The sequence below is a fragment of the Lepidochelys kempii genome, chromosome 7 (assembly GCF_965140285.1).
Source record: "Lepidochelys kempii isolate rLepKem1 chromosome 7, rLepKem1.hap1, whole genome shotgun sequence".
Classification (NCBI taxonomy): domain Eukaryota; kingdom Metazoa; phylum Chordata; order Testudines; family Cheloniidae; genus Lepidochelys; species Lepidochelys kempii.
Window position 1 is genome coordinate 72,250,449 of NC_136386.1, and position 27,095 is coordinate 72,277,543.

Below are 27,095 nucleotides of genomic sequence, written 5' to 3' on the forward strand. Positions count from 1 at the left end.
ACCAAACTGACCACGTATAATCTGTAATATAGACACAGTATGACAGATTAACCTGAGATCCTTTTTTTGTGTCATGTGTTTGTAAGAAAGAGTTATTCAGGATAAAATTCACATTACATGAGTCATTCATGATTCATTAGGTATCTTTGGCAATATTGTACATTTATGTCTTAGTTACATTGCAAGTACTAATTCCTTTGGATACTTATCGTGTAATTCATTATAACTATATAGACTAATTTAAGTGATGTTGCAGTAGTGTCGTCTATCTATACATTGTCCGTGACATATGTGATGTATAGAATTAAGTCAGACTAGCAGAATTGAAGTTACTCTGCACATTTATATTACAGATCACTCTTACTCATTAACTATATAGCAATTACAGTGTAATTAATATTATGCCCTTTATATATTACTAAAGTGGTATTTATGGCTCTGTAAAGTCTAAAATGCAATTAAGTTATAGTTTTTAAAAACAGCATACTATTTCCCCAAACAATTTCAATCTAATAGGATGCTAAAGAATGTAAGTTGTATTTTTAAAAACTTTTCCTAACTAGAAATTATTAAAGTACAAAGTACAATAACATGACCTAAAAAGATCTGTCTTTTAGAAAAAAAAGTGTATCATTGCTTGTAATATTATTCACATCTAATACACAAGGACAGAGGAATACTATAGTAAACAAAAAAGTCAAGGAGCTACAAATATACAACCCTTCTGCTTTCTCCAGTAATAGATCTCCTTGGAGTTTCTTGTTGAGTTCTCAGGTAATAGATCTCCTTGGAGTTTCTTATTTTATGTCAACTCACAGTTTCCCACCCTATTCTAAAGTGACTGGATTGTCCACACTAGCTGCGTTAAGTCTTAAGATGTAATGTTTATTTACAAGACAGTTTAAATGTTGCAGTCATGTAGCTATGTTCACTCCACAACAGTATTGGAACGGGCACAGCAGCTTGGGTGTCTCAAAGAGTGCATCATTGTTCTAAATGGCCTTTTCTTTGCCTCTTTAGCTGGAGGTGACTCCTCAGTACTTTTCCTAGAGAGCTCTATAGGCTCTGTCTGGAATTGTTCTATCTGAATTTCAAGATGTTTTTGAATGGCTAATCCAAGAACTTCTGGGTCCACTGCTGCCCCATATACTTCCCATGTCATCCCTTCATCATCCCATCTCACTTCACGTACTGGAGACTTTGGGGCCTCTTGGTCATGTTCTAAATTAACCTCTGGGAACACATGAGGGTGACCTTCAGCTACAACAGATGGGCTTGTGGCCACAGACTTGCATTCCACTGTTGAAAGGGTTTGTACCTCTGCATCTTTGCACTGAAGAGGAGATTTCAGTCCTTTGGTTAAGTCATTCATAGAGGTCATAGTCCATGTGTCTTTAGTCTTCATTATCAAATCTGCACGTTGCTGGTCATGCAACACAATGTAAGAAGCCTTCGTTTCCTGTTGAGCTCTGCTCTGTTGAATGCAGTGCTGAGCATGTGACAGATGCTCCCCAGGAACACTACAGCATTTCAGGATTCGCTTTGCATCCAGACCTGATTCGCTAACAGATGACACAAGTTTAGGAAAGGTCATGATATCTGAAGTAGGCAAGGACTGACGATATCCAGGAGTTACCTGTTCTCTTCCCGATTCACTAACTGAGCATACCAACCTTGGAACAAGTTGAAGAGATGGTATTGGCAAAGAATGGCAATAGGCAGAAACAGTGCCGTCTATCTTCATAGCAGAGTCCTGCCTTGCACTGCAGGGTAGAGCAGTGCTGTTGTGAATTGTCATCACTGTGGCAGGGTATATACCGCTTGATACGTTACTGTAAGTCATGCCACCTTGACTAAGCCCAATTGATTGACTGCACATTGTCCTGTTTGGGAAACCACCTCCTGGCATGTGTGGTCCTAGAATGGCAGTGTGAAACGTTCCAGGATCTGTATAAATGGTAGTGTTATATGTTATACCGCCACTGTCAAAGCTGTTTGTGGGCACTTTTTGGTCGCTATATGACGTGGGAATATGAGTCACCTGGTTTTGATAGTTAGGAGTATTTTCATATGTTCCAGAGCCATATCTCGGTCTTAGGAAAGAGGTGTTATGCACTGATGTATCATAACTACTGCCAGAAGAACTGATAATGGAGTGTGTGGCACTGGTTTCCATGTGGGTGACAGAACTCTGCTGCTTGCAACTGCATGTTAGGTCAGAATGGCTTCTCTGAACTACAGCTTCCAGTCCTTCCGTTCTAGTCACACTTTGCTGGTGTGTATCACAGACTGAAGAAATGTTTTCAACAGTGCTACTCTTGACATGCATCCTAGTGTCCTTTTCTTCCAGGGATATTGGAATCTGGTCAACGGTCAGGAAACGGTTTGTAGTGGTAGCTCTGTTCTGCACATTATCACCTTGTGCATGATCACTCGTCGTTCTGACAGCAGATGAACTTTCCACCATTCCCGACTGTGTAGAAGACCATTCAGAACTAGGGGTACTTCCAACATCATTCTCACTCACCTGTGTCTGGCAGACAGTACTACTGAGGCTCTTCTTGAGATCTTGTTTGCTGCTCTGTCTTTCATCAGAACTCACTTGCCCAAGGCACGCCAGACTTGAGGAGCTCTTAGACAGAGGGTGGCTGTTCAGATTCAGGGGATGGTGGCAAACAGAATTTAGTGTTTCCTGAGGGGAATGGGTTGGGACCTGGTGGCTGTTGGCTGCCATGGCAAATAAGAGACCTGCAGGAAGGAAAGAGACTTTAAAAAACAATTCAAGAAGGAATGTGTAATTAGCAATACTCTAGATCAGGAAATACTTATCATCCCTATGGAGCCATTGCTTAGGCTTCCCTTGCTTTTTATAGTCAAAAGCATGTGCCTCCAGAGATCAAAGTACAACATCTTTCTTTATCCTCAAGTGGATCAGCTTGTTTTTACCATTAAGATTGTTATACAAAGGACGTTTTTCCCAAATTGGGTTTGTACTTCATGATACAGAAGGAGAGTCAAGTCTCTCCTGAGTTTACTGAAAACCACTTCTTACGATGTCCAGAGACAGGCACTGTGACCACCCACAACTTAACTGAAGGGAAGGCCCATTGTTAAACAAAGATGAACACTCAGGAGAAAAGTTATTCGGAACCTACGTTAAACAGCTGTTGTGACAAACAAAACACAAAAATGTTTTCAAGATTAAAAATCCTTTCCTCTCACAGCTGTTCAGCTTTTAGTTCCTTGTGATGTCATGATTTTCACAAATTATCCAGTCATCGAGTCTTCAAGCATAAACTGGATTTAAGTTTCTAAATTGGAAAAAAAAAATCAACTCTCCTGCCCTGCCCCCTCCCCCAAATAAGCCGAAAATCCTTTAAAGCCTTATTTAAATATTGTTTAAAAAAGGTAAAAGAGGTAAAAGAGACTAGTCATGTGGCTTTCCCATTCTGCTGCTAGCAGTACAAACACACACTGCATATGGTCTAAATTTACCCCTTTCCTGGCAGTTACCTTAACACACTCACACCCACCCAACCACAACAATTCAGATTATTGCTGGATTTCCCCTGTTATCTGTCCTACCTCAGAGAGACTGTCATGGCCATTTATACTTCAAGGTTGCAGTTATAGGATCCACCAGGTGAGTTAGCAGAAGAGCTCTAACGAGGCCAATTCAATCAGGCTGGATGTGGCCCATTCCCAACAGTTGACATGAAGTTCAGCTCTTCTTGACAACTGTTGGGAATGGGCCACATCCACCCTGATTATATGGCCTCATTAGTACTGACACACACACCCCCCCCCCTTGGTAAGGCAACTTCCATCTTTTCATGTGCTGTATATTTATACCTGCCTACTGTATTTTCCACTCCGTGCTTCTGATGAAGTGGGTTATAGCCCATATGTCCAAATAAATGTTAGTCTCTAAGGTGCCACAAGCACTCTTCATTGTTTTTGCTGATACAGACTAACGCGGCTACCCAGCTGAAACCAGAAGAGCTCTGCATCTCAGAACAGGGTTTCCTTTTGCAAATTGCCTTAAGAATCCAGAAGTTCATATTAACTGTTGAAGCTAATACCCAACAGCAAGGTGAAAAATGCTCATTTTCAAATGAAATATTACAATTCTTCTGTCTTTGACAAGAGAACTATCCAACTTCTGTTAAGAACATACTTGCTTCCACTGGCTGGTATAGTACTATTTGCCCCTGTGACCCCTACAAATGCTTATGTTAGTATTTCCTCATTTAGGAGAAACTGTAATAGTAACAGTCTTGTTTTTAACCAGCTTTAACAGGCCCAAAGTAGCTTCTTCCAGTGGCTTTCTTTTTAATGTCATTTATTCTATTCTCCTGCTGTTGCAACATTTGCATTGACTATTTGGCCTATTCACCTTCCCTCCTCTTACCAGACACTTTGATGTATAATTGAAGCGAAATTATTTTAACAGCTTTCTGCAACAACAGAATGTATTCAAAAGAACACACTCAATTTTTCAACCAACACATAGTTAAATCAAGCTGCAGCATTTAATTTATTAGCATGCAATTAAGTGGCCAGCTCAAATAATACTAAGTATTTTTTTATATAGAAGTACAGATGAAAGTGTTCCTAAATTTCATGCCTCAGGCTTCAGAGGATTGTGAGGTCCAGAAGGAAATATTTTTCCCCACCCAATGTATTTCAGGTTTGTTTCCCTACTCCTCCTCTGAAGCATCAAAAAGGGCCAGGGCTGGAGATGGGACACTGAAAAGGATAGACTGGAACTCTGAGGTGGTATGGCGAATTCTCTCATGCAGATGTTTGGCTGGTGGATCTTTCTTACGTGCTCAGTCAGCTCAGACTTGTACTGATCACCATTTTGGGGGTCAGGGAGGAACTCTGCCCCAAATCAGATTGGCAGGAACCTGGTGGGGGTTTAGTCTTTCTCTGTATCATGGGGCATTGGTTGCTTGCTAGGATAATCAGGGTGCAACTAACCAAATCAATTGCTTGCCATTGCAGCAGCCTCTCAGGCATTTGTGCACCTTGGTTTCTCCTATTTTCTATTGTAGCATACAATGTTTTAGTCTCCTGAGGACTGTAATACTGAGTCTAAACCAGGTTTTTGGGCTCCATACTGGGTAACTGGGTGGGGATTAGCAGCCTGTGATGTCCAGGAGGTCAGACTAGAGGATCTGGCAGTTCCTTCTGGCCTTAACCTTTATGACTATGTAAGTCCCAATGTTTTTAAGAACTTTTAAGGAAATGCACGCTGCATATTCTGGCTTTGCAACAAGAAAGCATTTGCAAATACACGATTCATGCCATTAGAATGCATTTCAAAAAAGAACTTTAATTCTTGGGACAAGAAAGCTAGATGTAACTGATAAGTTCATCACACAAGAACAAAAATACCCTGTAAATAGATCAAAATACTCTGCTCATCTCTCCAGTAAATTGCCCAATCCCTGAACAGAAGGTGAGGGCTTCTAATACAGCCACCTTTCTTCTGGCTGGCAGAGGAGGAGGAGAGTAACAGGAATAAGTTCATGTGCTTACATAGTTCCCAATCATTTACATATTGGGGTTTTAAAAGATCTTTTAATGTCGATTTTAAGATGTTTGGGGAAGGGACTGCCCTGGTGTTATGTACAAAGCAGCTAGCACAACTGGAGAGTTGAGCTGCTCTAACTGTTCTTCTAGGTGTCCTGTGATACAAATATATAATTGCCTATCATTTATTTTCATATTTTGTTTGCTTGTATTCCCCAATTCTGTACAAACTAATGCCTCCCTAATTAGCAGGATTAATTCCTTTCATATGTATAATATTAATAAATGTAAACTGTTCCCTCAGATGATGTAGCCGGAAATACATGGGGCTGGGACACTACTGGCGCCCCAAAGGCTTCCCCCGCTCTCTCTGCTGCTGTCCAAGAATGGAACAACAGTGGAGAAAATCCACTGATCAATTACGGAGCCCATGCTCCACTGTCCCTGCTGTCTGGGACTGAGAGACCTGCCTGTTGCTTAACCCCTACTCAGTCACCCTTCTCTCCCACACCCAACGGTTAGTCTCCCAAATTCAGAGAAAAGCTCATACACGAGATTGCTGAGGGCATTAACCAGTGCTGCTGAATGGGGGGTGGCAAGGGCTGCAGGGGCCATGAACCCCTGGAGTCCTGGCTCCACAGAGATGTAAAGTGCTCAGAACTGCCTCTACCTAACCCCAGTGCTATACCCTTCATACTCTGATCATCTGTGACAGCAACATGATGTTCCCAATGACTAATCTGCTACAAAAGCAATATGTGATAGGTACTGGAGAGCACAGTCAGAAGGGAATGATGGACAACCACCACTTGCTGTCAATATGAATAACTCATTCTTTACAACTCTACTGCTACCCCATAACTGAAAGTGTTTAGAAAATCCCATTCAGAGAGCACATGAGAAGTGAAGCATGTGATAGAAATGATATCTAGTTTTAAACACACTTCACTGGTCCAGCTCTCTCACAATGCACACACGGGCCCAGTCCTGCATACAGATACACCGGCTAGCATATCTTTCCACATGTACTCTAAATGAAATGAACAGGATTAAATGCCAGAGTACAACTGTATGCGTGGGCATAACTGATTGCAAAGTCAGGGCTTTAGATTTAAACTGTTAGGGCAGCGATCTTGTTTTCCTACACATCTGTAAAGACCCTAAGACACCATTGGTGCTAACCAATATTTCACAATGTACATTTCTTCAGCCACAGGATCTATAAGTCTCAGATGAGAGGAAGTCTCCAATACAACAAAGAGAAGGTAGAGATATAGGGCTTGATCCTACTCCCACTGAAGTCTACAGGAATTTTTCCAGGGACACAACTCATGAAACTTGTAAGACTTGGGAGGTAAAGATCTGTTAACACATCAAAGTATGAACAAAACTTTTTACATTACAGTAAACAGTGCAACAGAGAACTGTTTACATAAAGGAGAGCCTGAGGGGGGATTTGAATGTCAAATTCAGGTGAAGAATCACTAATATGGCAGAAATACTTTTACATGAACTTATGATCTATTGCCAATAACAACATCAGCTGAAAACTTCAAAGTTTAAGTTTTCAATAGAATTCCAAAAAGGAACAACTACTTTATAAAATTGTGTTTGTCTCTCTTGATGCTATCCACACCTACAGATAATTTTAAACACAGCTACACTGAGTAACTGAACACCAGTAGATTAGAAAGCCAACCTCACATCCGTGGTTATTTCACTCTATGGACAGCAAGTAAATTATTGCTTTACAGACCTAGCACTCTAAATTTGGTTATTGTTCAGATACATGTATATTCAATTGTGATCGAGGATAAATATTGCTCTTGGCACCCAGGACCATAGGACCGCAAAATAATGGAAACAGTCACTTTCTTATTCCTTAAATAAAAAAATTTAAAATGATTATACAAAAAGGGAAATTCCCTAACAATAACTTTAAGACAGAGTTAAGGATGGTGAAAGATATACCTTCCAACAAGATGAACAAACCTCTATTAGAACAATATACTTTACAAACATGTTCCCCCGCCCTCCACACCAATATCAGGAAATTCAAAGTAAAGTTTCCACAGACATCCTCATCTTTCCCCCCAGTTCCACGCCCTCTTTCTACCTGTAAATCTTATTCTCCTCAGTCCTATGTAATAATCCATGAGCAATCAACCACCCACCAAATACTGGCCATAGCCCAAGTTCTCTTTCAGTCAATACACTCTATGTGAGCCAGAATTAAGATATGTATGTCTGAGTTGATAATTAATACTTAGCTCTTATAAGGCACGTTCACCCATATCTCAAAGCACCTTACAAAAGAGGAGCAACATCATTATTTCCATTTGTAAAATGAGGAACTGAGGATCCGTGATGTGAAGAGACTTTCCCAAGGTCACTTGGCAGTTAACAGTACATTGTTGTGTTACTTACACTATGATATACCTTTATTCCCAAGTGGGGGCAAGGGATGCTCACTCCTGCTTCTTAACCTTCCCTCTACTACCCTCCATCTTTCCTTCTAACAATCAGACCCGCCAACACTATGGGTTTCTGACTCTCCTGTAGGTGAATGGGGGAAACCCAGTCATTCTACAGAGAAATCGCACATTGATTGGCTGCATTCTCAGTAAGCAAGATAATGGGGAAGGACAGCCAGTCAATGCTGCTGCATATGCTGAGCAGCTGCCTCCTTCTCCTTCTCTCTGTCACTAACCCATACACAAAAGCCTGGGAGCGCTACTGAAGCGCCCAGTCCTTTCATCTCAGAGCCTCCTGAAATGTAGACACGGGGCAGGGAGGTAGGTGCAGAACTAATTAAATGGCACCCCTGGGGATGGGTCTGCCATGCCATCAGGCAGTACTTTACACAAACTTAAAATGAAATTGCTTTGCATCACAAGGGACTGGCAGGTATGTAATTCAGATCACACACACTCATCCTCCCTCCAAAACTCTACATTCTAGCGACTAGCCTACAAAATGCTGCAGACTTGAACCTCCAAAGTCCAGAAAAACCCATCATCATCTCCCCATACACCATGTCCCTGTGGCATAGAGGCACCACTCTATATACCATTCATCCTTCCAATATACACCAGAGAGATTCTCTTCCACATACTGGGTTACGTACAGTGTACCTAGAAATTCTCCATTTGAAGAGGGGAAAGGAGTGGGCACACATCCCAGCAATTATACCAAAATGTGTATCTTCACAAAAGCCATACTGGTGTCATGAGAATGGTATGTATAAAAATGTGGATCACTGCTAATGTAATTTACACAGTCAGTGGGGCACTTTTGCATTTTGTGCAGAAGCGAATCAGAAACTCGGATACACACGTAGAGCATGGAAAAGGATAAAGGTAGAGTTAAAGCTGGGGAACTTGAAGATCTGAAGTCCCTTTCTTTCAGTGTGTGGGGTGAGGGAATTGCTTGGTTTTATTTTAAATTCAACAAAACACACCCCTGAGGTTCATTCTATTTAAAGATATCTATTGTTTACATTGACATTATGTGAAAAGTTTTAGTTCAAGAATCTGAAGATGTCTGCACTTGGATACACGAACAAGAAAGCATGCCATTTGAAGTAGATATGTTAGGAGTATATACAAAATTGTTAGACAAGCACAGAAAGGATTAGGATAGAAATGGAATTAACATCCACTATTTTTGGCTTAGCTTCAGATGGCTGCATGAGGGGATCTAGGATGCTTTCACTAATTCCACTGAACTACTTTACTTGAAAGCAACAAATTTGTGTGGTTTTCTATGACTTATGATTAAAGTTGTGACCTATTTAATGCATTAGTAAATTTACTATAAGGATATTACATTTTGTGCATTTTACTAGTTGAGATTTACTGACAAATTACTATGCCTAAATGAATTTCTCAATTTTGTTTTATATTTCATGCATATGTTTTCAATTACAATTTTGAAAACAGAACGTAAATGGATAAAATGCAAAACAATCCATAAAACCATGTTGGCATCTGGATCAAGTTTTCAAAGCAAGTGGCATTACACACAATACCAGCAATAATCTTTCTACATAGACAAAGTTTTGTCTTCATCAAAATTATCACTTGCAAAATGAATAGTACTAAAAAGTCTTTCTTCCATGGTTTGAATCAGGTACCTGACACCTACTAGCTCCAGGATAATCCTACTCAGCAAAGTACAAAATGCCTGTATCCCCATGCACCCCACGCCATGTGCATCTGTAATTTAAATAAATTAAATATTTGTGTTTCATTTGCTATTGCTTAACTAGAACCTTGCCGATCAATTTTCAGTTTAATTTTTTTAAAACATAATTTATCACTCGGGCTGACCAAATAACAGTAAAATATATTTGTCAGTGAGTTTTTACACATATGTGTCATATAGTATATTCACCAAGAATTATCTGAGCAGTTACAACGCTGGACGAATACCAGTGAGATCCATTAAAAAATGCCACCCAACCGCATCAACAGGTAGGGGAAACTGATGGGGCCAGAGGTGAAAGGGGGACATTCCCAGTAGTGATGAAGAGAGGCACTTGCCAAGGAACAATAGCCTCACATGGGGTCTCTGGCACCCATTGGCCAGCAGGGTGAGAGGGGTGCTGACTGGCCAGCATTCCCAAGCTCCCAAATTTTAGCCCAGCACTGGGGCCATGTGGAGCCTCTTTCAGCTCCATTCCAGCAGCCCACCCTACCCACCCAAACTAGGAATGAGAACTTGGCCTGACAGATGCTGTGGGTCTAGCCAATCATCTGTTCAGGGGGTCAGGAAGGAATTTTTTCTCGGGCCAAATTGGCGGAGGACCAGGGAGTTGTTTTGCCTTCTACACAGCATCTGCAAGCAACAGGGGGTTAAGTAGGAACACATGTTACCTAACTGGGGTGGTGTTACTTATTCGTCACAACTTGTAGCCGGTTTCCAGTGTGGTTGAGAGAATAAAATGAACAGTTCTCAGAGATAAAAGACCTGGGATTTTGGCAGGGCTGCCCAGAGGATTCAGGGGGCCTGGGGACTTCGACAGCAGGGGTCCTTCCGCTCCGGGTCTTCGGAGCACTTTGCCGAAGACCTGGAGCGGAAGAAGTGTCGGCGGGACTTCAGTGGTGGGTCCTTCACTCCGGGTGTGCTGCAGAAAACTCTCATGGGGGCCCCTGAAAACTCTCGTGGGGGTCCCTGCAGGGCCCGGGGCAAATTGCCCAATTTGCCCCCCTTTTGGGTGGCTCTGGAATTTGGTGATGGGCCGTGGGTAAGACCTTGTGGCCCTCGTGGGCCGAGGTCCCCTATCCTGCTACACCCTCTGTCCCCCTCGTGGAGGGAGGGGTGCTAGGTAGGATTCAGAGAGAGCTGAGTCCTGGGGGGTAGGCTGAGGAGAGCTTACCCCACATTGTGGGTTATATATTAAGGAGCCCTGTAACCCTAGCACCAGTTATGGGTTATATGGTAAGGAGCCCTGTAACACCTACATTGGAACCAATTAAATGCCTAGCATAGGCAAGCGTGGGTAGTGAGCAGGTAGTACTCCTTCCTTGTGCTAAAAGTTTAATAAAAGTTGTGGGTTACCACTTAATTCCGTGAGTGTATCTATCGATCGGTCTTCATTCTGCCGTTGTGTCCGCATCAATTTACTCAATACTATTAAACCAGCCCTACTTATTACTACCCCTCAATTGCTTTTGTTATAGCTCCACTCCTTTCCTGGCTTCACTACACATTATCTTTTCCATAACAGATGATAGTGTATCTTTTCCTTGTCCCTCACTTATAGGGTCACTGCCCAGGGGCAACAGCCAGGTGAGAAACCAAGTGCCCCAAGCTGGTGGGGAAGAGGAAGGGATTCTTCCCATGGTGCTACTTTTTCCAATTTTCTTACCCAGTGTTTGCTTCAGCAGCTCTTCAGAGTTTTCACAAGCATTATTAGCATGAAACTGACCTGATTCTTGTCAGTTTTCCTGCCTCCCGCAGGGTGTTCTAGTAGTAGGAGTGAAAATTAGTAAGAGCAATTTTCAGTTTGCTATGGCTTTGGAAAGCTATGAGGAGCAGCAGGTGCTGTTTGTCTGCTTATCTGGGAAGATGACACTGCATCAGTGGGTCCCAACTCTGCACTCCCTGCACATGCCCAACTTCAAACCAAGTCAATAAAGAGAAAATATATGACATACAATATTTGTTGATTTAGTTGCTTTTATAGCCCCTTCATCCTAGCAGCCAAGTGCCTATTAGCACCCTCATAACTGTGGTAATGGAGAACAAACCAGTTTCTAAACTCTCATCTGTTTATAAATAGCACAAAAGTTTAATAGCTTAATAGCTCTTTGAGTAGTTAGTACTCTTCTCCCTTGAAAAATTGCTGTGTCACAATTCATATATTGCATTGTTAAAGACATTAAATAGACTCTTCTGGGATGCTTGTCACTACGTGTAACAAAGTTCCTCCTCTGCCTTGGTGGATCCTGCGCTTATTAGCGGATTTGCTTTCCTCAGAGATTCACGGCAGCCCTCAGTTTGGCCACTTTTGCTAGTGGCTCAAACGTGCTGTTCACTCAGCTAACCTCATCACTGGCCAGCATGGGGAAAAGGAAGGAGAACAATCCCAACAGTCCCTGCTGGTCCACCTAGTGGGTTGTGGGACAGGCCAGGGACCTTCCCCTCTGGTGGGACCCACAGTCCAGGTCAACTCCTCCTGTATCCAATAGGGAGTTGACGGAATCGGGGGAACCCAGGCCCGCCCTCTACTCCGGGTTCCAGCCCAGGGCCCTGTGGATCACAGCTGTTTATAGTGTTTCATGTAACACCTGTGTGACAGCTACAACTCCCTGAGCTACTTCCCCATGGCCTCCTCCCAACACTTTCTGTATCCTCACCACAAGACCTTCCTCCTGATGCCAGATAGTGTTTGGACTCCTCAGTCCTCCAGCAGCACACCCTCTCACTCTCAGCTCCTTATGTGCCCCTTACTGACTGAAGTGAGGTCTTTTTTAAACCAGGTGCCCTGGTTAGCCTGCCTTAATTGATTCTAGCAGCTTCTTAATTGGTTCCAGGTGTACTAATTAGCCTGTCTGACTTAATGGGTTCCAGCTAGTTCTTGATTGTTCTGGAACTGCCCCTGTTACCTTACCCAGGGAAAAGGGACCTGCTTAACCTGGGGCTAATATATCTGCCTTCTATCACTCTCCTGTAGGCATCTGGCCCGACCCTGTCACATATGATATCTGGACACCTCACAATAGCCCTGTGAGATAGGGAAATATTATTGTGCACATTGTAGAGGAACTAAAACAGAAATTAAGCTGCAATTGTATAAAGACTTGCATTGGTGCTTCATTGTCATGCAGTTGTTGACATCATTGATTCTACACACACCGGTGATGTTAAACATGTGAATTACTGTTTGCAAGATTGGGACCTAAAGGAAAATTTATTTGCTAAGTTCATGATTTAGAAAGCCCACCCAAAATGTGATTTACCCTATGTTTCATCCACTTATTGCCATGGCACGTTTAAGAAAGGGACACTATCTTGTTAAAATCTGAACTAATAATAGATTTGTGTGTGCCACTAATTGCACATTAGATGATAAAAGTGAAATTTAAAAAAAAAAAAAACTTAAACCACTGATTCAGTTTATTTTTTCATCTTACTCAGTTTGTATAATTAAAGAGACTTATTTTCATTTTCTGGTTCTCATGAAGTAACACTGTGTAGTACTATTTGCATGTACTAAATGCTGCAGGAAAATATTTAGGTCTAGACAAAATACAACCAATTTTACTGGAATATACTTTAAGCAATGGAAATTATTCTTTTAAAAAATACACTCTATATTTTGAGCTTTAAGTCAACCCAACAGCATCCTTCTAACTAATTGAATATGTAAATAACACAATGTCTAATGCTCTATACAGCATATACACACAGATTTGTTACAGTAGCTGATTTCAGATCTGGATTTGATTTGATTTTAGAATGTAACCTTGAAAAATACTCTCCAGCCCAAAGAACAATGATTATTTTCAGTTACTTGGCTTCGCAATCCCATCATTCCTGTACCAAGCCTGTGCAACAGCCACAATTGGCATGAAACCTCACATTACACAAATTAAATAAATAATCTCTTATACCTGTGAAAAGGAATTTGAATGATTACCTGACTCACTGAATTCTAAAGAACTTTCCATGAAACAGAATTCTACTATCCTCTGTGAAAATGCACTATGTGTACCATTTCCTGCCACAAAAATGGGTGAGACACACAATTCTCACCAGATGGTAGTAATCTTGAAAGAGCTCTCCAGAAATTGTACCACTTTTAATCCATGTGCTCTGCATTTCACACTGAAACATTTGATTATGGGGATCCAAATATTTTGTACTAAGCTTCTAAACGGTATTAAGACTGAATATATATCTTGCTCTCTCTCTCTACACATACACTTCATCTATGCTAGTGATAACCTGGGGATAAATTGCATTCATCATGAACATTTGGTTGCTTCACCTGTACTTTGTCCCCTAGTCCATCTCTGTCAGAAAATATTCCAGATCTAATCATGAAGTCTATAGCATTCTAACAATTTTTTAACAAGCTTCTAACAATTTTTTTTATAAAATCTGTCCCTAAAACTTTTCATTGCCCCCTACCCTACCAAAATATGGATTTATTCCTCCAAATTAAATTGATACTAAACAAGTCAAATTCAGTTCTAGAGTAAGGGTTTAAAGTGCAATTCTGAAGAATTACTATATCCAAACAGCACCATCTTATTCAAAAAATCTGACTGCCAATACACACAGCTCACGTACTGAGCTCTGACTGCTCTCTTTACTCTTGTTGGCATTGCAGAACCAACATAGCTAAGAGAACTAAACATTCTTTTCCATTTAAAAGGTCAACACTATTATTTTCTAAGTTATAATCAGTTACACCTGTGAAACCGTACTGAAGTCAGTAAAGCTGCACCAATGTTACTAAACGTTTAATTTGACCACAGCACCTTTATTATGTTGATAGTGCACGAGATGCAAAAAACCCAGTTTTGACTCTGTACCGAGGTACAGATGCCATGTGGGGGTTGAGGTTAACATGTTAACAGAACACATTTCAAACAGAAGTACTCACTCAAACAGATAACATACAGCCCTCTATTGTCATTAGTACAGGGTCACTTATTTGTCTTTCAGATATTGACCCACTCTGAGAACAAACTATCAGGATTAGAAACAGGAACTTTCCACCTGATGAAGTGGGCTTTAGCCCATGAAAGCTTATGCTCAAATAAATTTGTTAGTCTCTAAGGTGCCACAAGTACTCCTCGTTCTTCCCACCAACAGAAAGCCAAGAATCTTTCTTCGCTAATAGAATGAGATTTGTTTGGGGGCTTGGGAAAAAACACACATAAGATACTGGACTTTTTAGAACACAACATACATAGAAAAGCTATTTTAGATCATTTCTAAGCTGCCTTTATTGCATTTTGGGACAGGAGTTTTAAAAGAGCTCAGTGTTGGACTAATGCTGCAGCCACTGAAGCGCAGATTTTTACCACAACTTCCAGAGACAAGAGTTAGGTCAACACTGTGCACTTTGGAAATTCCCTCCCTTAGTTATCCCAAGATACCATACAGCTGGATAGCTGATACTAAGAGAACCTCTCTTTATGGATGGAGAAATGTGATAAATAGGAGAGAAACAGAAAAAAAAATTTTTTTGTACATTGTGACTTATACAAAAAATACAGTGCAATATAAAGGTTTGATACTAGTATATATGGAAGGGGTATGCTGACGAGAGATGTATGGATGTTTGCATTTCCTCCAGTAGGTGAAGGAGGCCTTGTGAAACAAGTGAAACAATATTGTCATCTAGAAATCTGCAGCAGCTTTATTTAGCTAGTTATGTCACGCTAAAGTGACTGATGGTTAGCTGTGCTCATTTTTAAACTCGTTGCTCTGTAAATTGGAAACGTGTGGTGCTAACATTAAGTTCTCAAAAACAGATTAAATATGTACATTATGAATTCTCTGCAGAACTTGGCAAGAGGCAAGGAGAGAGTGCATTACAGATTCACCACCATCTTGTAAAAATTCCTGCACATTTCCAGTATCCCTAGTGATTACTGTCCATATTCTATATCAATAACTTTTTATGGATTACTTATTCTACATAAATGTAATATTCAACACACAAACTGGCTATAATGCACATAATTAGAGAAAGAATAATGATGGCAGAGCCGACAACCCTATTATAAGAAACCCAGACAGCACTGGTTTTGGGTATTATGCTTGTAATGCACGTTCCTCTCCTCCAGCTATTCTTAAAGTCAGGCAGGAAGGCAGTATTTTATGAAGATCTCACAGCAATGGATCCTTGTAAAATTTTGCTCCATGCCTTCAAATTCAGCCTCTGATTACAGAGTAAATCTGTTCAAAGTAGAACCATCCTTGCCACAAATGGAGACTATATAATACCTGTGAAATTAAAAGAAAGAGTTCTATAATAGACCTAGGCCAAGAGTCTCAAAATGATTAATAATTTTGGGTCTCCAACAGGAGACAACTGAAAGGGGCCTGATTTTTAGAGGTTGGGTGCTCAGGAATTTCAGAAAATCAGGCCCTGTTAAGGCATCTCAAGTTGGGCACCTAAAAATTACGACTTCGTTTTTAAAATCTTGATTCTAGTTTGTGTCAGCATTTATTAAACTACCTCATGAAAGGCTTCAAAAAGTCTGTCAGCAGAACATTCACAGCACTACAACTTCAGGGCACTGAATTCTTCTTTAACACCAGGACAGATGTATGTATGTTTTATACCAAGAGGGCAGCGTGATTTTAATTTACTTATAAGATTTATTCCAGTAGAAGGCTGCTATATCTAGGTTCTTAACTCTATTTAAGCCTATTACAGACACCCTGAATGTAACCTGCAAATTCCCTGACATACTGCTCAGGAAGAATGGCCTGAGAGAGGCTACAGTTGTTATTAATGACAGCATATGGCAAACGTTCAAGAACTTTCATTGCAATCCAAGCAGCAGCAGTTGTGATCAGTTACAGACTGCATGGTGGGATGGGGGAGGGAATACCGTACATCAATACTAGAAGTGCAGAGTGCATCTTCATTACAGAGTTCTGTTGTAGTCACCCATGAGGGAAAACTACTATACTTAAATGTCTAAAGAGCTTTCCTTTTTCAAATATCTGACATTTCCTTATTTTAGAGCTGGGCGGATTAAGCAATTAAAATAAGGAGATCATAATGGGAGTGCAAGAAAAAACAAGTGTGCCCCACATTAGAGTTCTTTGCACATAACAAGAATGTTATACAGGCACTCGATGAGTTCAATACAAAAGCCTAGATCGTATACACTCCATATACATATAAATAAGCTGATCAGCTGCGTCTGTTACTTCTTATCAGCTATACAATGGTTAACTCCAAGCAAGCTTCCTTTGATTTCCAACACTACCCTCCTGTTCCTCAGCGTGGCTAAGGTGTGGAATATCAGACAGACATCTCACTTACCCACTGACAGGGAGTCAAAGGAAGAAGCAGGAGTGCCTGAGTCACTCTGTATCAAGTGAGGAAGTGTCTGGGAATACTCAAAGCTCCAGCAAGGGGCTCTCTCCTCTCACTGACTCCCCAAAACAATGACATATCAGGGAAACCCTGCTTATAATATTACCTTGCAATGACAATAACATGAAAATAGCTATTTTGTGGAAAAAATGAATGGGTTTCTATATTTACTGAGTTAATAAAAAATGCAATCAAATCACAAAGACAAGTTCCATATGTCCATAGTTTATGTGCTCAAAGCAAAATCACACAAATGGAGATGGTATTCATGTGATAAATTAGTGTACGGACATTTGACCACCTTGCCTGACCTCTGCTCATGAATCCAGGGATGGCCTGCAGTACTCACCTGGGGGTTTACTACACATGGATATGACCAATAAATTCTGCCCTTTATGTCCCCTCCATCCGCACGCATACATACATTCCCACACACACCACATCCTGGAGCACTGCCAACTGCCAAAAATCATGAGTCAGGTCTCAAAAAAACCATGCTATATTTTAAATCTGATTATTCTGAAATCCAATAAAAGTTGCGTGCTTTTAATTTGCCTCCCGTCATTAGAGCATTTAGGGTTCATGTTTTCAAGCTTTTCTCCACAACCATGAAGGCTAAAAACTTTTTTAAAATGAAAGCTAGATGCTCATGTAATAAGCTGATTTCAGTAGATGAGGCTTTAAGAAAAACATCAAATATTGTGAGAAGTGAGATGACCTAGTACTATACTCACAGTGAAAGCTCTGCTGTCTGCAGAATTTACATATTAACACACGGTCTCTAGACTGTAACAACAGACTAAAGTTACACAGAGCAGAGACTTAATCTAATTGCCACATTTAAGTAGGAATATCTTGCAACTTATATTCAGCTAAATGTCAGCAAACAATAGTCTTTGTGGGTATAGCATTTTGCTGTTTCTTAAGGACTTCAACTCTTTAATGCACAAACGTGACAGTGACCAATACCTGGCTTCCCAACCACAATGCAGAATGATTCAAAAAAATAAATTACAACTCCTTAACACTGGGTGCTACTTAAAATCCAACTTAAAATCAAAGTCAACCATCAAAAATATAGCACAGCAAAAATGTACAGACAAATGCAAATTAAAAGTGAAAGGCATCAACAAAGTTTGTAACCCTTGTCCTCCACAAACCCCACCCCAGTCTTTCCAGGCTGGCATTGATGTAAGTTTGAACTCTGGGCTTGGAGCCTCTGATGAGCTCCACCTCGGTAAACCCCATTGCAAGGTCAGGGCCACAGTCCCCAGTCCCAAAAAGAGAACCACATAGATCAACCCCTGCACCTAGTGACTACAACTGAACTCTGTGCAGACACAACGATCCACCCATCTCAGTCCCTGCAGGATTGGGGACCTGAAAACTCTGAGTCAGGGACCTATGTTTTGAGATTGTCTGCAGGGCTGCTCCATGCACACAGGAAATCAATAGAAATAAAAACAATAAAAGCCATGATTTGCTGCTGATAGTGTAACGAAGAAAGCAGGAAGCCAAACTAAAGTAATTTGTTTACAGAAGGCTGCATGCAACCACCCATGTCTTGCATACCTAGCCCACTCCACTCCAAGAGGTTAGATGACTGAAATATTTATATGCACTTGTAAATTAATATTATACTTGCTTTAAAATACTCTGATATTCTTGCAGGGTTTTTTTTTTCCTGTGTGTTTTGTTTTTTTGTTTCACTGCTGGTTTGGAAGTTTAACAGCAACAGTTAAAATGGAAAGAAATGAATTTGATCTGGCCTAATGTCATGATCTATCAAAGTCCCAAGTTCAACATTAACTTCAGGACTAAGATTTCTTTGGCTAGCTGAGCTTGAACAGGACAACAATAAGGTGTCAGACTAAGGGACAACAGTGTGCCTGGCGTTCTATACATTTAGAGCTCTTTGCCACACATTCCAGTGACAGTAGTCCTTGGAGATGCTCACATGATATCATGCTTGGCAGAAAGACGGCAGTTGTTTTTATAAATTGCAGTGGGTGGTAGCAGCAATGACACTGGAAATATAAAGGAAAAAGATGGGTGGTGATCCCAGAATTTCTCCACACACCCAGGGAAGCCAATGCTCACATGCTTGAAAGATGCCCCACCGAACAGATCAGTGGGGAAGCTCTCTTTATCTTCTTATGGATGAAGACAGTTCTGTCTCTTTCACAAACCCAGTGTCATCAGTATTATAGGTGGCAGATGGACTAAATACCCTAATAGGTTCTCTCTCTCTCCCTGGCTCTCATATTTTCCTTCTCTATCTCCTATACCACAGTCTGTACCCATTTAGACTTTGAGGTTCCAAAAGTTACTTAAAGTTACTCTAAGCAGCAACATGGAACAAAAAGAAAATAGATTTTAAAATTATGAAAAGGGGTGAGGAATGTGCAGTGATTGCAGAAAGGAAATGGGAACCAGGACTACTGGTTTCTATCTCCATGTCTGGATCACTGACTCACTGTGTGACCTTGAACAAGTCACCCCCTCTCTGTGAGACTCAGCTTACCTATCTGTAACATGGGGATAAGAAAAATACATCACAGGGGTTTTGCAAGGCTTAATTTATGCTTGCAAAGCACTTCGAAATCCTTGGATGAAGGATGTTAGGAGAAAAATCTTTTTACCTTTTTAAAAGAAGGACCTTGCTTGAAATAATTAGTTAGTTTCTTCAGTATAATGAACTTTCTGCCACATTCACAGAAAACTACCTTATCAGAAATGGTTACATTCTATTCACTCCTTACCAGCATCAGTGCAGACCTATCCACTTCCTCAGACTCCCAGTGTTAGGTCAGAGTGGTTAATCCAAAGGATTTCGAATAGGTAAAGCAAGGATTAGTTGAACAGTAACATTGTTTCACCATAGATGACAATTTCTCCAATAAGAAAGCGCCAGTATAAAAACCAGTTGTCTTCAAATGCCTTTCCCATCAGATGCCACAGAATAAGCATTTTACTTACTGCTGGGACTGACTTTAAAAAAACAACAACTTTTATCTGTGCTGGAATAATCTTGTTCCAGCAAATAAACCAGAGGCAGGATCTGTCTGCTATAGGTCATAATTATACTTGCCTATAGGTCAGTTTTATGCTGCTTGCACCCTATTTCATAGCTATATCCTCACGTGGTGATATGTAGCACTCCTGCTCAAGTATGCAAGGGTTTACCACGAACACACACACTGGTACAAGGGGTGAACTATGATGTAATATTTTATCATAATTTGAGTCATGCTGAATTTATGTCCATAAGAACAGAGCTGTGAAAAATCATCAGAATCTGGAGACTTACCTATAGAGATTCACTCACTTACTAGCTTTTATTCTAGTATGCTAAACTCTTCATGAGTACCAATAGCATGGCAAAAGCAGTACGTCTTTGCACTGGCAGAGACTGAGCAATCTCTGCCCAGAGGGGAGAAGTGAGCATGCATCTGTGCAAGAGAAGGTTGAACTGGTTTGAAAAGGAGTAACAAGAATAGTTATGTAAATACAGTTTAGTCTACCTAATTAATGTGAAGTATCATACAAAGGATTTGTTCCTCTGAAATGTTGTGGGTCACATGAAGTGGAATGGGGAGAAGGGGGAACAGGACAGAAAGACTTTCCATCTAGAAATTTTGTTTAATTATATATTGGGTGCAACAGTTATCATATTAGCAAATAAACAGGTGATAACCTCACTCAGAGATATTGGGAGTGAGAAAATATCATCAGTGTTGCCAAAGATGATGACTTGTGGCTAGAATGGGATGATGCAGGATATTCATACCTAAACACCGAAGTGAGCCTACAGCATAACTACAAGATCCACCACAGAGAGGCATAACTAAAGTCCAAGAAATAAATCCCAGCAGCCTCAGAGACTTACATTGACCTAACTATGTAAGTGTCTATGCTGCAAGATGTAAGTCACCCACTACATCGATACAATAACTCCACCTCCACGAGAGGCATAGTGCTTAGGTCAATGTAGTTAGGGCAACGCAGGGTCCGTGTAGACACTGCATTACTTACATCACCTGTTGGCTGTCAGCCCTGAGCGGGGCTGACAGCTGGAGCTCCACCTCCACCCCTCCCTAGCACTTACAGCCCAAGCTGTCAACCAGGCCAGGCTCAAGCTGTCAGTGGCCCACTTCAGTCATGGACGCGCTCCTCGTGAGGATGCACACTGCCGACAGAAGGAGCATGTATGGACTTGAACCACCTGCTGTAATTAGTGCAGTGGCTGTATGTCAACTTAAGTTGATTTAATTTTGTAACGTAGAGAAGCCCTAAGGCTCATTTGAGCTCCTAAGAACATAAAGCTTTTACTCTTTGGCTTAACTCAACTATAACTACAACAATTTGACCCCATCAGATGGTGTACATATCCGAACAGAGTAGGTATTTTATGCCTCTTACTTATGATTACTTTGAGTTCTTGTAATTAGATTTATTTGGGCAGTCACTGTGGACCATTTTCAGAGACAAGAACGATTAATCTGTTCTCCCAGGACACAGAGAGGAAGGGATGAAAAAATGTTTGTACTGGAGCATTTAGCTGAAGCCATGGGATGGAAGAATGTCCATTCTCAAAAGATCCTACAAAAGACTGTCTGCAATCAACCAAGAGCGCCAAAAAAGCCTAAACCACAAGGTGTGGCAACAACTAGAGACCATAATTTGCAAACATGGTATCAGCATTGTTCACAGTATGTCTAAAATTCTGAGGAGAAGCTACTGTATTTTCAGGAATAAATATATCTCCCATTCTGTGGGAACAGGTGTGCTTCCCCACTGCTTGGCTGATCTGAAGACAATGGCTTCTCTCAACTGACTGCTCAGTCAGTTACAGAATCCCCCACTTCTTTATTACCATCTGTTATTAACATCAGAAAAGCAAATTTTGAAGCATAATGATAGAAAGTGTTATGAGCCCTAAAGAAATTCATTCCAGCTCATGAAGATTAAACATTTCAAAACTAACATCAGCTTGGGTAAAAGAAGATACCTTGCCCACCTTTATTATATCAAATAACTATAGATGACCATCTGAAGCAACTGCTATTAAGCACTGCTGGAGACAAGATACTGATCCAGAGAATAACTGGTCTATTCCACTATCGCAATTCTTTTGATTTTAAGATATTTGAACTAGTATTTTCTTGTCTCCTTAATTTTGGGCCTTTGCCCAACATTTGGACAATGGCATGTTTGCCATTCATGAATCTATACATGGGTTACTAACATTTTGTATCATAAGTTAATTTTTTTCTTTTGTTGGTAGAACTTGCACCACTTGTTGAAAGGGTTAAGACAACAAACCACTAGATAAAGCATTAACAAGAGGAATTTCCCCCTACATTCTACATTAAGATCAAGTCAACGCACACAAAAACAGTAAAGTCTTAGTGTGTCTTCCCAATTCGTCAGGAACACCCCAAAACCATATAGTTTGTTACTTCCATTATATTATGGACTTCAGTGTGATCATAGTCCAAATAATTCAGCAAGACAACATTCGGGATACCACAACATTGTATATCAGGTATCAAAACCTCTCTTTGAAAGCAACTGTTTTAAGAACTAAAGAACAGGAAGAAGGCCACAAATAGGAAAGATCTTCTCTGGCAGAATTTAAAAAATACACTGAAGATACAGTACATTCACCTTACCCTAGTTAGATACATGTTTTGCAGAAAGTGATGAGCAAAGAAATCTTTTAGAATAGGGTGCCATTTTAAACATAACAAAAAATATCATGGTGGGGTTGCACATTTACCATCTGTTTTCCAGATCAAAATTTGCTTAGCTGATAAGTAAAAAGATCTGATCCCTACTAATTCGACATGGGCAAACTAGGTTCTTTCACTACCATGCGTTACTGATAGTAGAAGATTCTGCAGGCCAAATTAAGGCCTTATTTACATCCATTCAGCCCCATTCCATTCAGTTGATTACACAGGTGTAGACTCACTGGAGTTTAATTGGTAAACATTTTGCACAAGGAGAAAGAATCCAGCTCATTCCTCTGTGCTGTTAGCACCACAGCACAAACAGGAGTAACGCCATCTGTCTGAGCAGATGTGACTTTAAATACACACAAAGAAACTACTGGTTGAGTAAGAAGGTGCTATTTTTACAGTCCCTTTTCAATGCAGAACCAAAGCACTAATAGTTAATGAGTAGGCTCATAGCATTGCTCAGGCTGAGATGTCTGCTGGTGTCAACCTCATCTACACTTAGCTTGTCCCTAGTCCCATTTCCTAATTGAGTAAGGGATTACTTAAAACAGGTTCACAACATGGCTTTAGTTTAATTAACAGATGTTTCTGTTGCTGAAGGAGCTCTTTCTGAATGGAATTTTTGTAAGATCTAGCAATTTAAAAACAAATTGAAAACATTCTTCCAAGGTAATTCTTTGCTTATAGCTGCACCCATAAAGCGTTTCTATATTAGATTAATTTAGTAGTTTTAATTCATCCATAAGAATTATGGCATCAACGTTCTCAGCTGGAGAATGGTTTAACATCTTTTCACTCCACTGCCCCTTCAACATATCCCTCCCCTTGTTCTCAAAAACAGTTGAGGTCACAGAAGTGTAAAATAAATGGTTGTTGGTTTTAGACAATTTTCTTGTTAAAAATATAGCTTGTCACTGAAATGACTCTTGTAAAAAACAAAATTAATATTTAGAGTTCATTGTGGATTCAAACCTTTCAGAATTTGAAAATTAAGTAAAACAGCTGAGCTACCAGGAAAAAACAAAAGCCCCTTTCACATAACTGGCACAGATTTGCTGTAATGGATGCAAGATTTATACATACACCTTTACAGTATACATCATAATAGCTTCACTGTGAATCTACATGAGGATAGCTACATAAGATTAGTGACATGTTTCACTCTATTATATGGAAAAATATTAAACCCCAGCCTCCATATATACTCAAGATCTAACTTCAAGGGAGACTGTCCACATGAACTCAAATCAATTTTAAAAATATGAAGTTGAAGGCAGTGTCAGGCACTATTTATTATCGTATGGTTTTCTAGAGTGAGCATCAGCATAATATCTAAGTCCACATTTCTACCTTGCAAAGTCCACCTGCCAATTTTCGTAGTTTTACAATCACGTCTTTTTCTATTTTAGTGTCCCTTACTGCTGTGCAAAGCACTCACACAATGGAGGAAACTGACTGTATAAGAAAAAATAAAATTGACTATACACATACTGTGGTCAAATGCACCAAGCAAACTGAAAAAAAGAAATAGTTTTTCCTCTGACTTCTTACAATTACACTGACCTTGTGACAAAAAAACAAAACAAACCACAAATAAAAATACAATTTTTAATTCAAATGTATTAAACCAATACCCCTTAAACCAATAAAAACCAGGGGAAAACAAAACAGAGTTAAGACTTAACATAGTATCTTCAATTCACCCTGCTGTTTGTAATTATTGGAAGATGTCTCCGTGCATTGAGGGATCTCTCATGCCATGTACTATATAACATTTTGTAATGTTCAAGCACAAGAAGGTGGCCTTAGACTAAAGTTTCAGCTTTAACTCTGGAATCTCCCTGCTGTAGTAGATTAAAGCGATGCTTTACATGTGACTATAAGAGGTTTTGTTTTTAAGATTCTAATTACAGGGAATGGCAGCTAAGAACGCAACCTGTTTAGGTTAAAAAAAAAAAAGGAGTTATCAGAAAGGGAAAGAGGAGGAAACCCTTTGCTGTTCTGCACAGAACTAACCCAGCATGCAGACAGGTGTAACATCATCTCATTAATGCACCAAATGGCTCTGCTCCTCTGGACATTTTAAAGCTACACCTGATTTGTGCTATTTTATCATAGCTCTCCTCTCCCCCCAGCTCTTATTTTTCAAATTGATTTTGATTATTTGAAAACAAAAACTTAGTTTACTGTAAAAAGAGTAAATATATTTCTGATGCTTTAACTTGGCACCATTATCTAATGAATGAATAATCTTATTAATAAGCACAAATAAAAAGCCCAAGGACATTATGAACAAGTGATTGCTCTTAATGTTTAAGTGTTTGTATGCAATTATCAAATAAAAAATTAAATTTTAACTACAATTCCCCTGAGAGTAGTAACAAAATACATCTTAATGAAAAGAACACACAGAACACTACGGCTTAAAAAAGTCAACAAAAGCCAGAACTTAAAAAATAAAAATTAAAAAGACACTTCTTAAATCCTGTTCTGTCTTATTGCAGAGGTCTTTGAGCATTAGGCAAACTATTGCCCTAATCCTGAAAATGTTTGCCCGCATGATTAACTTCCAATGGGATTAAACAAGTGCTTAAAGTTAAGTTTATGCCTAAGTGTTCACAGGCTCAGGACCTCAACCATCACCTTTGCAGGTAGGCACAATACAGCAACTGGTGTTTTGCATCAAATGATTACTTTATTTAATACATAGATTATTGACAAATAGATTTTTTTTTGTATTTATATGTTCTGCCTTGTTTGTGTACCTCCCCATGTTTAAAAAAAATAAGTTCTTATACAATGACTCTCTCTTCCCAGTCAATATTTCATGTGTACAAGCCACTACATAAAAATAACCTGCTTGTTTCTCTTCATTTCTTTCCCCTAATCCCTAAAATGCACTGAGTATAAGTTTTTAATTTTAACATGGGACTTCATGAGCTAGATAATGCACACAAAACACAATTCCCTATTGCAGTCTCGGACTTCAACACAGCAAAATAATTGCCCCCCATTTGAGTTTTGTTAAATCAATTTGTACTTGGGTTGAGACTTTTGAAAACCAGGTTTCAGCTCAGAGCAAATTTTTAGTCAGTCATTCTAAACAGCTGAAGACAAAAGATACCACTGAAGCCATGATGGATCCTGTACATAGGGCAGCAACAGAGAAAATAAAGCCGATAACATCATTTAAAACAATGGTATAATGCAAGTGTGGAGCAGTGATTTTTTTCAGGTTGCATTTGCTGTTGTGCACTAATTTGCTGACAGCTTCAAAAATGTATGGGATGACCACGTGGTACAGTGCTGGGAAGGTTGTTCTCTGATGGAATATTACAGCAAAAACACCCAAGAAATAAGAGTTAGTAAAACTACTATACGAGTTATCTCCTCTTCCTTTTAGCAGAACTTTTTTGGTACCATAAAAGTAAAACACACACAAGAGAGTTGGATACAGCAGCTGAGCATCCCTACAATCCAAAGGGTTCAGGGGAGAAACACCTAATGTATTTATATTCTTTTAAAATCTCTACAAAATACCATAGAACACACAGAGATTAAAGGACAAACAGACACACATTTTAATTAAATCTTTCAGGCATTTGGCATGGAAAGAGAATCGCCTTTTGCAGAGCTGGATGAGATCTGTTTAAAACTCAAAACAAATGCCACCTTTGAGAGGTCCTCCTCTCTTTTTAGGAAAAAATAAAACTCTGCAGATTAATTATTATTTCAGTTTTAATCACCGGATTTTAGGTCTCCCTCTCAGAGTCCAGCTATCATCAGCCCCCACCCAGCACAATACTCACAGAACTCTGGGTCTGTCTCTCTGCAGCTCCTCTCACTTCCATACAATTTGCTTTGTTATTCTCCAAGACATGCCTTTAAAATGAAAAGATCTCATTGTATTAGAAGAAAATAAGAGAACATGTATCTCCTGTGGTCCTTACCTTCCCCCTACTCAGAGAGATTTTACATCCAGCTTGCCAGTCCAGGTTACCTGGGTGGGGGAGGATTTCAAAAGATGCTCAGTAATTAAATGAGAAAATCAAAGCCAGGAGAGTTTAGGTTTCCTCTGAAAACTCAGATTGCTCCTCCTCCTGTTGGTAACAAGGTGTATGCGGGGGGAGAGAGGAGTGGGGAGTGAAGACCATCAAAACAAATGGAGAAGGGATTAAGGGATGCAGTTTCCTTTGCTTCTACAGGTGACGCCTCTTCCTACCCCTTCCTCCCCC

At 40.0% G+C, this 27,095-nt stretch overlaps 1 protein-coding gene across 2 annotated transcripts; it reads right to left on the minus strand.

The window, feature by feature from the left end:
• Positions 1–27,095, minus strand: GPRIN2 (G protein regulated inducer of neurite outgrowth 2). 2 transcript variants are annotated; one of them, XM_073354912.2, is made up of 2 exons: positions 26,811–27,095; positions 1–2,748 (listed from the first exon to the last, which is right to left on the minus strand). In XM_073354912.2, exon 2 carries the CDS (start codon positions 2,732–2,734, stop codon positions 929–931), a length of 1,806 nt encoding a protein of 601 aa, XP_073211013.1. In that variant the 5' UTR covers positions 2,735–2,748; positions 26,811–27,095; the 3' UTR covers positions 1–928. The 2 variants fall into 2 exon arrangements, with proteins under 2 accessions (XP_073211013.1, XP_073211014.1); XM_073354913.2 differs by lacking the exon at positions 26,811–27,095 and adding an exon at positions 26,670–26,798.

What these genes read in the sequence shown, in the direction of transcription:
- GPRIN2 (XM_073354912.2), bottom strand. Translation starts at nt 2,734, where the DNA reads ATGGCAGCCAACAGCCACCAGGTCCCAACCCATTCCCCTCAGGAAACA.